This window comes from Parasteatoda tepidariorum, chromosome 2 (genome assembly GCF_043381705.1).
Source record: "Parasteatoda tepidariorum isolate YZ-2023 chromosome 2, CAS_Ptep_4.0, whole genome shotgun sequence".
Classification (NCBI taxonomy): domain Eukaryota; kingdom Metazoa; phylum Arthropoda; class Arachnida; order Araneae; family Theridiidae; genus Parasteatoda; species Parasteatoda tepidariorum.
Window position 1 is genome coordinate 100831408 of NC_092205.1, and position 13175 is coordinate 100844582.

Consider the following 13175-nt stretch of genomic DNA (forward strand, 5'->3'; position numbering starts at 1 on the left):
GACTTTTCACCATAGCAGAAAATCGCATCCGGATAAAATTGGCGAAATAATTTTACCCACGAAAACTTCGCTAATCACGTTCTCATTCGCATGCGAAAAAATTGCAGACAATGAGAATGGTCCTTAAACCTGGGAAACTTTGACAAAATATTTAATCATTATTATTATTGGCAACCCTTCAAGTTCTTGAAAAGTCTGTGTAATATAACTCAAATAATTATTGAGTTTAAAACAGTATAAATGAATATTAAGACTTTCCAATCTACATATAAACTTTATTAATTTGCAAAGATTAAAATATTCAACACTTCATAGTGCTAGCCTTTTTGAAATGCAATATTTTTCGATTGGAGCAGATTGTGAGTAACAATGATTGTCGCTGCGGCAACAGTTATTTGAAGCTATAGGTCGCTTGAGTTGAAACATTTCTCTTCTGTGATTGAAAATTACAGAACCTTGAATTGATATAATAGTTTACCATTGCCGTTGAACACTTGATCTATAACATATAGAGAATGTTCGGCACTTATGATTAAAGCAGTAACCTCATAAATTTGTACCTGATTAAAAAGACAATGACATATTAATCTGCCTAATTTAAGACTAAAATATTTATACAATATCCGACCACAATAACAACTGATTTTTTAGTTGAGTAGACCATTGGGGTTTCAGAAGGTTAATAGATCAGTATCAAAAACTGGTTTAACACGGACAGGGCTCTATCTTCTAACAGTCTTAGTAATCTTGACCCAGGTCCGACGACGTAGACTACACCTACGCTACTCCAAAACGCTAACTCTTCCACCAATGAAGGAACCTCTTTAGATTTAACATGCACGAGCAGACGCCGGCTGTCAGAATTGTGACCTCTAGCTCTCCACCAGTACACAGAGTGATGCCTTTACAGCAAAACTGAACACAGCATTAAAATTGCACTGACACAATTCAAGTTTCATTTACAGCCTTTACTCTTTGTATGAACTCTTGTATATGTTACCGGCAAAGTATGAAATCCGGCATTGTATAGAATGTCTAAAATTAGCCGTCAAAGTATGAAATGATTTATATTACACCCATTGCGTAGGCATTCTATAGAATGCCAAATGAGAAACCGCAAAGTATAAAATACATCTCCGATTCGTCAAAATGTCATTCAAAAATGACAAATTCAAAACGTCANGGATAAAATTTTAACTTAATTCAACAAGCAACTTTTAAAAATATCTATGAGCGCGAATATTCGTTTATGACTTTTGCGAGTGCTGTATTGCGGCGTGGTAGGGTTGCCTCTGAGTGAGGGTTACTAGATAAGGCGGTGAAACAGTTGACAAATAAAACCGCGGCGAGTGGAGGTGCCCGGGAGTCGACAATGTGTAAAGTCGCATACCGGGCAAATGTATACCGGGCAGAGGCACTACACCTCGTATATATTTCGAACATTTACCAAAGGTCTAGTCATACTAGATCTAGTTAAGTGACATTGCTCAGTATACATTTGCTCGGTATATCCCGCATTGATATTTTTTTAAGGTCAAGTGCCAATGCCCGGTATACATTTGTCCGATACTCCAAACACTGATATTTCTTCTAATCTATCGTCAGTAAGTATTAAAATATCGAATAAATGTAAGCATATCCATAAATAAATTAACTTCAAATCGGATGTCATAAATATTTCGGACATTCACCAAAGCGACTATGTGATTGTCAACATTCACCGGTGAAAGTCAACAACCACTGATTTCTGTCATTCACAGTAACATGCACATCTTTTACATAATAACCTCATCAGGACGTTTATTTCATACTTTGCCTAAATAGCATTTGGCATTCTATAGAAAGCCTAGGCATTCTATGTAATGCCTAGGGAAAGTATGTAATAATTCTCACATTTCATTCTTTGCCTAAAAACATCCGATGTTCTATACAATGCCTATGCATTCTACACAATGCTGGCGTTTCATACTTTGCCAGTAACATATACATCAATGTGATAGCTTAATTCGTGTCTCACTCTATTTAACATGGTGCTATTCAATATACTGACAAGCACTTTTTCACACAAGATCACGCACCAAAGGAGCTTAAAAAAAAGTCTTCCACCTGCAAGACACGATGATAAGCCCTGTGGGAACTGATGCAAAAGAAATGCGTCATTTCTGGAGGCAATTGTGTCCTCTGGGCTTGAGGCTTAATCACTCACTCTGAAAGTCTCCTGAAACCCCAGTTATTAATAGTTCTGCATTTAGGGCATCTAATAATGTACTATTTTCAAAGCAGGAAAAAATCGAGTTAGGACAATTACTAGTTAGCAAGTTGAAATGACTTTGGTAATTACTTCAACCTGGACTATTAAAAAAGTTGAGCTCCGCTTACAAGCTATACCATGCACATTAAGATACAAACTATATTTTTTTAATAGTTTGGTATTTTTTGAAATGTCTAAAATTATGATTGGAGGCAACGTCACAAAAAAGTTGGTCTTTTTAATGTTTTGAGAGCTAAGTAGAAAAAGTAGTGTAAAGGAAATTTCAGAATTTTTAGAGATTTCACGCAAAACATTCTTATCATAGACTATAGAGTATTAATGCATTTCTATAGAGCATTAATGCATTTTTCAAGTCTTTTAATGTTGCTGATCTAAAGAGAATGAAGTTACCAAGAGACAATCTTTAATGTGTTTTAGAGTTAAGGAGAAGATCATAAATGCATTTAGCAACAGGTAAAAACGTTAGAAAGTCTTTTTTTTTTTTTTTGTTTTTTTTTGTATGCTANAAGTTTTTTTTTTTTTTTTTTTTTTTTGTTCTTCAAGAAATGACCCATAACTCCGTGGTTTCACACCAGGTAAAACTGAAAGTGACCTCATGCTGTATTACGTGACTATGTCTCGGATTCGCTTTAATAAACAACCGCTAGGAGTGCGGATACTGAGTCCCTAGTAAATCCAGAAAATATAGTATAAAATGACTAACATTTTGGGACGCGTCCTCTTGACATTTAACACGATTGAATGCCTGCAAGTGACGTCATCGTTGGTAAATCGTGACATGTGTCGATTCAGAAACCTATCAGGTTCGATACACACGCATGATATCGCTTACAGATACCCAATTTAATCTGATTTCAGTCATATAGTTAAGACATAATCATTTTTCGAGTTGCAAGTACCGATTTACATAAAACAGCAGGATGAAAAATGATCACAGTACAATAAAATTTACGCATTTACACACTATGTAAACCGCTGAATGAATGTAAATGAAATATTTTAATACTGTTCTTCAAAGTCTCTTTCATCTTCTAAAACACGGATAACTATTTTTAAGCTTATTTTGAGTTTGTATCATTTATTTATGACAGCTTAGTTAAACCGTTTTTAGTCATCATTCTATATACTGATTATAAAAATGGCGCAAAATTGAGAAAAAGTTTTGTTATAATGAAAAACGTTTGTTATCTAATTTTTTAATGTTTTAAAATAAGTGACACCAACTTTGCATTGTTTGTGCCTATAAAAACCTATCCAAAAATTAAAAATTCTTCGTTAATTTTCAAGAATTTTATCTAGGTGTTCGCACCAAATTGGCAACTCATTATAAATTTTATAATTTTTTTCCAAATTATCAAGTTGTTTATCCATTTTGATCGACAATTTTTTCCAATAGAAGAGCATATACAATTTCAACTTAAAGTTTTGTTTCGAATTTAAAGCTTCAGTCAAACTATGATTTTTTAATTATTTAAGGTTGCTGTTTTATGTAATGTAAACAACAATCTCTTGACCGGCCCTACTTCCGCTTAGAAAGTATACAGCTGCTTATTACAGTTTGTTTTGTGAGGCTATATTTTCAAACAGATAACTTTGTTCTTAATAAAAGAAATAAATTATACAATTTATCTGTGCTCAAATCTGCTCTATTTCATAAGATATTAATGATATTAGTTAATTCTGGTGATTTTGAAGCGAAAATTTGTTTTAGTTATTTATAGATGTGTTAAAAAAGATGACATGGTTGCTACATTTTAAAAGAACTCGTTTTTTTTTGGTAGTCCCGATTTGACCTCTTTTGTTTATTCCTGTCCGTTCTTGTTGCAAACCATGCATACGTTAGCATCATACGATAGAGTTAGTAAACTGTTCGAGCAGCGAGATTAAATTCATTTTACAAATTATCATTTAGTTTTAAATTTCAATATTGTTGTCAAGGTGTTTTATATCGATTCTTTTTTCAAATGACTATTCTTGAAATGACAGGTCTTCAAATAAAAACACTTTTAAAGACAAATAATAAATCAGGTATACAAGAAATACTACTCAAGAGAATCTCAAGACAAAATGATCACGTTGTGAGGCTTCAAAATACACCGGAAACAGTGACCCGGAAGTATAGGTTTCTACACCCTAGTGTAAGAAAATAATAAACAGTGCGCATGCGTTGCTATGGCGACAGCTGCTGTTTGTCTTTTTATTTTCACTAGCAGGCATTCTTAATGTATTAACATAATAATAATTTAAATTATTTTTATTTCCGTTTTGTTATTAAGGTATAATGACTGGCTTGACGGTGATTTCAATATAAATAGAAATGCTGAAGAAGGAAAAGTATTTTGTGACGTCTTGAACCACCTACATAGACAGGATTTGAAAACCAATCCGACGACAAACTTCAATTGGGACAGTTTTTGCGACCCATTATTTGAAATGTTGTGGAAAAAGCATTTGAGAAAAAGGCAGAAAGAAAAATCATTTGACATATGGGTAACCAATGATCTAATAAGGCGATCATAACTTTTTTGTCGATTTTTTAAAATAATTTTAATAGTATGTTACGATATTTATATATTTTATTTATTTTTATTGCGAAAAAGCTTCGAAGAACACGCTTTAAATTTAGTATTAAAAAATCCCCCAGCGGTTTCAATATTCCTAAGATAACTAAGCAGTTGTAATGCACGGATAAAAACGAAAGTACATATTCGTATGATGAACTCACAACGGAAACCATTAGCAAAGTTTTTAACTTTGAATTATTTTAATAAAAAAAGTCGGTGGGACATTGATTGATTGCCATATCATCAGGATCCATCTTACATGCCTCTATTCTTTCAACATTAACGTTTTCTATTACTTCTTTTGTATCCACTATAGATACAGCTCGAATAATTGCTTGTGTATATTAATTGAAAATGAGTAAAAATTATTTCGCGCAATGAGTTTTAATTTGAATTTTAGTTATCTTTTAACCAATGGTACAGACATAGAAAAATAAAAACAAATTTCTCAATGATTTAATGTTAATAGTTTATACAATCAAACCTCGCTATAGTGAACCTTTAAAGGACCGAAATTTCGGTTCACTATAACCGGGGAGTTATATCCATACCGCAAACAATTTTAACTAATCGTTCTGAACACATTATTTAAATAAATGATCCATTAAATGAAGCACAAAAATGACTAAAAAACAATAACAGAAAATGTGCTAAATTTAATGACTCTTCGTCTTGGGTATAAAAAATTTAGAAATGGGAAAATGAGATAAAAGAAGCAAACACATTCCACTAAATAGATGGTTTTAAAAATAGGTAAATATGTAGAAATTTCAAGAATAAAAATCAGTCGAAGACAGAAAACTCTCTTTTTTTGGTTCACTCTATTCACAAAAAATAACATTCCATGTGTACGTTTTGTTCACTATATCTGGGAGTTCACTATAGCGAGGTTGGACTGTATTAATATAATAGGAGAAAGTTTCCAGTAGTGCTGGATTATATGTAATGTCGCTATGTATTGTCTGCAAAGACAGTTCACGATTAACGTTATATTTTCTAATTTAATTAACTTATTTTTACACAAGTCAATATTTCTGTTAGAAATGAAATATATCAACATAATAGATAATTGCAGTTATCTATGTAGTATTCACGATATTCTACTTGATACTTATAGAGGCCGATAATGTTCACGCTGGTATCGTATTTGAAAATTATTAATACTTATAATACCTACGATATTATCGAATACTATAAGATAGTGAGCATTATTAGTATAGATAACGATTTGGCAATTATTATTAACTCGCGATATTATCCCACTCGATAATGATCGCGATAATAATGCATTTGATAATGATCGGAACGTTATATTCGATAATACTTGTGATATAGCAATCGAAAATTATCTTGATGTCGTTGTTTATAAATTTCCTATTTGCGATATCTTAAGAGAATACTCTTTAAAATAGTGTTATAGCGATGTCTAAAAATCGACATTTCACAGTACATTGATATACCCCCATCTCTACCAAAAGTAATTAGTCATGAAATTTCGAGGAATTGAAAGATCCCAGGCTTTATCGGCCTGTGTGGGCCCTGAATAATATCACAGTGTAAGTGTTGCCAACAAGAGCGGGCACTAAAATGTATAAATTTATTTTGTCATAAGTACATTGAAAAATCCGGCTCTTTGAAAATATCCTTAGCATTTTGCAATCAGACAGGCTAATTGGAAACGTCCTCATTATTTTCTAATCTGTTGTACATTTTTTATGTCTATTTAAATTCATCAATTTTGCTTTCAGATAAGATAGGAAACGAGTAAATAACTAATCTGACTCGCTTATCGCAATCCATAAATCTATAATAATACTATTTACAATAAGTCCTCTCTGATCTTGGAGTATTGCCAAATTACATAAAAATAAATCAGACTGATTGCAGTGTATATTTTTCAAAGAGCCGGAATTGTTGAATTATTCAACGACGCAATATATATTCCAATGATTACTGAAGATAAAAGTCTTGATTGTCGTAACAGCAGCACTCACACTCCTTAACAAACATATAACTCTAATAGAAAATTCATAAAAAGGATATTTTCACACAACACTGTCTATGCTATACGTTGAAGAAGCAAGAGAAGGCGTTAATGTTTCGACACTGGCCAGGGGTGGTTCATTTTTAGCTCTGCAAAAATAATTAACAATGGATTAGACAAAACGAACTCATGAAATGCTTTAGCAAATCTGCTATATACAGTGCCGAGTCAAATTATTTACGCACTATGATCTTTATTTTCAGGTGATACACTATACAGCTGTGTGCACGATTCCATCTGCCGGCACAGCCTGGTCGGTAGGGTTCTCGGCCCATGTCCGAGATTTCATGGCTTCGAACCCGGCCGGCCGAAGACTCCCCGCGTAGTAAAGTGACTGATGCACGTTAAATCTGTCGAGTCGCAAAAGTTCTCCCTGTTCCCATAACAAATCAATACCTCTGGGGGTACTGAATTGGAGATCGATCGTTCAGGTATTCAGATCAAAATTACGATCTGTGGATGAATGAATGTATGTATGAATGGGTCCGCCTTATAAACGGGTGTGACGTATGGTGTGGCAGAAGTCGAATTCCTGGCCATAGATGGCTCCACTGGAAAATATGAACAATGGTACCCACTCTGCCTAAACTCTGCGTCAACAACAACACTATACAGCTGTATTATTTTTATGTAACTGAAACCGGTTTGCCAAATAGGATGTATATAAGAATCTCCTGAATAAGAACCCAGGACATGTATGTTTAAATATAAAAGTATCGCATATAAACGAGCACAAAGCACGTAATTATTAAAACACTACAGTGCGTCTAATAATTTGGTCCAATTATTGCAATATACTAATATAATACCAGATATAATAAATATTTTATATAATATATCGTTCAATTTATCTAATCGCCGAATTTATATTATATATCGTCTAATTTAAACAATTGATACTCGAACGTAAATAAGTGCAAACCACGTAAAAGCAATAAAGCTGTAGAGTATCACCTGGTAATTAAGATTTTACATAGAATCTTACAGTTCGTCTAATAATTCTGTATTCTTGATGATTAATATGATGTTAAATTGAACCATATCATTCTATTCTTTAAACTTGGTTTCACGATATTATGATCAACTGATATATAGTTCAATTTAACTCCTGACTAAGGTTGAAGTGAATTTGCACTAAATTAGGCTTCCAATATTATAATTACGAAGTTGTATCTGGTTTTTCTGTGTAGTGGAAAACCGCTCATTAACCGTAGAATTATTTCGAATTTTTTTAAAATTCATTTGGATAGTTTGATTTAAAAAAATATGCTGTTTCCCTAATTATGCTATTTATTAAATGCAATTAAGATAATAAAATTATTCTACTTCTACTGGAACACTAATTATTGAAGGTTTCAACGTGCAGACGTGTTTCTGAAGTGACAATTTATTCATGTACAGCTCATAAAATTAGAGATGGAACACCTAAATAACTTTTGATAAAATGATTGGGATTACGCGTTCTAACCTCAGAAATAAAATTGCACTGCATATTTTAACATTTTACATAAATTTCTTTTGAAGAAAAATTAGAATAGAATCATTTTTATAAATAATAAGTTATGATTAAAATTTATAATAGATTTTATATAATATAATACAAGTTAGTAAAAACTACATGTTTGAATTCATTATTTTAAAGAAAGAAAATTGCAAAAAAATGTTTTTTCAGGAAAATAATCCAAAAGTAGATTTTTCAATCTTCCTTCTAAGTAGACTTTCGTTATAATAATCCCATTCTTCTGAAATGGTGATCAATCAAGCTCTCCAAATCGTCTTATAAATAATAAGTAAAAGTTGAATGATTTCTAAAAAGATTTCAAATTTAACACATCATTTTAATCTTAACAATTTTGAAAAACAGATTTTAAAATTTTATAACTGGTGTTACATGTTTTTTTTTCGGGTGTATTGTGCAACTATTAATGTACTTGCTGATTAATGATATCAGTTTGTTCAAATATTCTAAGATATATTCATACCGTACTAAGAGATCACTAATGGCGACTTCTGGAACTATCTCATGATGATGTATGGGAGATTTCTACAATTTTGATCAGAAAATTTTGCATGAGTTGGATGCTTAAATGTTGGGTGATATAGGTTAAAATAAAAACTGAATTTGTTGATGTTATGAAAATTATTTAGAAAAATTGGTATGTGAACAAAATATTATTCAAAGAAAAGATTGATGATATACAAAATTCCATCTCTTAAGTTATCTGTTTAACAACCAATTCATTTTTATTGGCAACCGAAACGGGTTTGCGCAGAGCAGAACTCTCTTCCTAAGGACAATACCATTAGCTTGTGGATGGTCGTAGAAGAAGGAAGTTTCTGTCATGATTTTTAGATAGATTAAAATTTTTCAAGCTAGGATGCTAAATCAAAAACTGCATTAAACATAGTTCTTAAAGAAAGCAAATTTGAAATTTAAGAAAATATTTTTGGTAATTAAATGCAAAAAATATTACACAAGGGGAAATTTTTGTAATACATTCCCATACAACTGCGCAGAGGGGGCGAAGATCAAGACATGGAGCCGGTCTTTTGCCCAGATGGCGCATTTGAGAGTTGCGGTCATAAATAGGTCTGGCATTGGAAATGTGAGCTCCAAATGGCAAAAAGGTGCTTATAAGAAAGGTAATTTCATTCTTTATTTTATATTTGCTACAATTTTTTTTAAATCTGTCATTCTTATAATTGTTTAAATTAAAACGTCTTAACTTTTTCCTGTTTCCCAAATGATCCACTTCTATTGAACATTTGAACTGATCTTGAGTAGAGTACTGCAATGAGTATTGCAATGAGTACTGCAATGAGTACCAAGTATAAAATTAAAGTAAATGAAAGAGCTTACTTCCTTTTGAAGTGATGTTTGGGTGTGTCCGGTGTGGGTAGTGTCATGATGAGATATGGGCCCATTGGATAGTCTGATTTTCGACCAGAAGGCACTTGAGAAAAATAATCAAGGCCGTTCAAAGTGAACACTTCAATTTTCTTCGCCTGGAAAAAAAATGCATCTATTATAAAGTTTATTAAAACAATGTTTTTTTTGTTGTTACTAGTAGTTCTAAATTGTGCAATATTTTTAAAATTGCACAGAACACATTTTAAAAAAATCGTGTTCTATCAGCATCGAATACTTTAATTTCAAAGATAATATTCCATATAGTTAAAGTACTGTCTAAAGTTTGATTTAGAAAAAAAAAATGAGATGGAAAAGAACGCTTTGCTACATTCTGCGTTTAAAACCAGAAAAATTGTCCCGCTAGATTTCAAGTTTTACATTTGTAACGTAGTAACAAAGTTCATACCCAACTAAGAGAAAGTGTAAAACAATGTTTTGCATGTTCAGATGCTAATATTTCAATCAAAATGGTCTGCCATGTTGCAAAAAAGCATTAAATAGCTCTTATAGACTGAAGTGCCCTCCATAAGTTACGTTACAAATCTGAAAAGCAATGTAAAAAATTTTTTCTTGTTTCCTTAGCAGAACACAGCACAACCGCACATTTTATTGTTCCCTTTGTTTCTTTTTTCCCCAGTAGAACACCGAAGTCAAGCATCATCGGCTGTGGTCAGTGGTGACCACTTTGTTCAACCTGCGTAGGGACCGAGAGTGCGTGGTATCGGCCCTCGTTAAACTGTTAGACCGTAAAGTACTCGACTTCGCGTACAGCTCGTTGGGTTACCGAAGCGAGAGTGCCATCACCTCTGTCGAGGATAAAAATTATGATGGCATGTCTTCGGCTCAATCTCAGAGATGTTTCAAGGACCGTCGCCAATAGCCCATTGTGCAGCTCTAGTGTGACGTAAATGAACTACTAGCATGAACTACTGCTACTACTAATGAGTCTAGCACTTTACGGTAGAACAGTTTAACGAGGACCTATACCGCACCCCCTCGGTCCCTAAGCAGACTGATCCAAGTGNTCTATGTACGTAAGACACTTGACTTTGGTGATCTGCTGGGAACCGTGTCTTAACGATCAGTCCACTGCGGAACATATACTGCATGCATAATATTAAAATAGGAAAACAACAATACAGTTGCGTATTAACTCCTTAAAACAACTCAATAATTTAAGAGACACAGGTTGATTCGACTCTGGAGAACATACCCTTTGAATGAGAGGAGTAAAATTTTGTATACAGTATGCACTCAAGAATGATGTTAAAAGCTATTGCGCAGCTCTCAGGGTAAAATTTCGAAAATTCCAAATAGCAGCACCCACTTTTTTATTACCAAAAACGTAATTTTTACAGAGGAAAACCTTGAATGGAATTGGAACGATACTTTTAGCAAACGAAATGGCTACGTTAGACTTTTGCCAAGCGTCACCAATTTTCGTGATCACCAATGGAAAGAAACTTTACTTCATTTTATAACCGTCGTTGAGCAGCCGATCCAATTTTATGGGTTTACAACCACTCATGTTCCACTCCGTAGTCTTGTCATTTTGAACCCATCCAGAAGACAGGGAAACTCCTGGATCAGTACCCACAGAGGTAAAATTTGCTATTAGAACATGGAAGACTTTTGTGACTCGATAAATTTAACGTGCATCTGTCACCATTTACTACTTCGACAGGCAGGGATCGAACCCACGACCTCCTGAACATGGGCCCAGTGCCCTACCCACCAGGCTATCCCGGCCGATGAAAAGAGATTGTGATGCTGTTGTTGCCGCAGGCCATTAAGGCACTGGAAGTGCGATTTTTCTTTTTTCCAGTGGCGCCATCTATGGCCAAGGGTTCGACTTCTGCCACACCTATTCGTTGCACCCGTTTATAGGGTGGACCCATACATTCATTCGTCCCCAGACCGTCATTTTGGCCCGAGCCTCAGAACGATCCATCTCCAATCGAGTACCCCGAGAGGTATTATTTGTTACTGGAACATGGAAGACTTAGTGCTCCGACAGCTTTAACGTGCACCCGTCACCATGGATAGTCTTCGGCCATCTGGATTCGAACTTCTGTTCTCACAAACGTGTGTCCAGCGCCCTACCGATCAGGAGAATGTGTTAAAGACTTTGAGGCAGAAAAGGCAGTGAAAGAATGACAAAGAAAGCAGTTAAGAAGAAAAAAAAATCTTGTTTGAACTTACTTTAACTTTCTTCCAGACTGTCTTATGGAGGCAGATGTAGAAGAGAAGTAAAGCGAAAAGGACGGCTGCCCCTGCATAGAATGCTTTGTTGATAACCACTCCACATATAAGAAGTGAAGAAGCCAACAATGTTATGGCTGCCACCACAGATCTTCGAAAGAATGTTTGATGGCCGCAAAGAAAGAGCCGCTTTGCCATCTCTCATCTTCCCAAAAAACTAAAAAAAGTCAAAAAATATCATTCACAAACTGAAAAGTTATTCTATTCCCGTTATACAGTAAAACCCCGATAGAGTGAAACTTCAAGGGACCGAAATTTCGGTTCACTATAACCGGAAGTTCACTATATTCGTACTGCAAACAATTTTAACTCATTTTTTCGAAGTGTTTCCTTTTGTTATACATTATTTAAATAAATGACCCATAAAAAGTAATATAAAAATGACCAGAAAACAATATGTAATAACAAAAAAATGTGTAAACTTTTATTTTTTGTAACTCTTCGTCTTGCGGCCAAACAATTTAGGGATGCCCTTTATTTAGGGATAGAAGAAGCAAACAAGAAAAAATGCTTATGGCTACATTCCACTGAATAGATGGTTTTAAAAATCAGTATATGTATGTTATGTGAAAATTTCAAAATTACTAAAAAATAAGGAAAAAAAATCAGTCAAAGACGTTAATCAGAAGAATCAGTCATAATACCATAAATCATAGTCATAATAAACACCTGCTATACAAGTTCATAATATCCTCTCTTCTTTTGCTTCACTATATCAGCAAAAAATAATATTATATGTGCATAGCAAGACCGGGAGCGAACATTTCGTTCACTATATCCGGGTGTTCACTATAGCTAGATTTGACTGTATCTTCAAAATTTCAGGTACTTATTCATTTTTTGGGGGCAGGGGTGCATAAAAAATGTATTACCAATGTACAAACATTAGATACTTATTACATTAGGCACGTGTTACCATTGTAACAGTTTACCACTATTCATTCAGCATCATTGGCTTTCGTCCATCTGTCACGGCCGCTTTATTAAATACCAAAGTATCCAGTGCACAATTTCTTAATATACTAAATACCCGAGTACTAACAAGGGAAACTAGGGAAGTGTGACTCGCCAATTTTGAAATAAACTAGTGGGATGTATGCAGGTGACGAACCTCCTAATGTT

The 13175-nt window shown here is 33.8% G+C and overlaps 1 protein-coding gene across 1 annotated transcript in view; it reads right to left on the bottom strand.

Annotated features, from left to right (window-relative positions):
* Positions 1–6419: 6419 nt before the first annotated feature.
* The window catches only part of LOC107455741 (uncharacterized), a 15974-nt gene continuing 9218 nt past the window's right edge, over positions 6420–13175 (bottom strand). The window contains exons 2-4 of the mRNA XM_016073420.3: positions 11994–12210; positions 9741–9886; positions 6420–6969 (exon numbers count right to left, since the gene is read on the bottom strand). Coding sequence (XP_015928906.1) covers positions 6882–6969; positions 9741–9886; positions 11994–12191 — 432 coding nt within the window. The 5' untranslated portion in view covers positions 12192–12210 and the 3' untranslated portion in view covers positions 6420–6881. The remainder of the gene's footprint in view (positions 6970–9740; positions 9887–11993; positions 12211–13175) is intronic.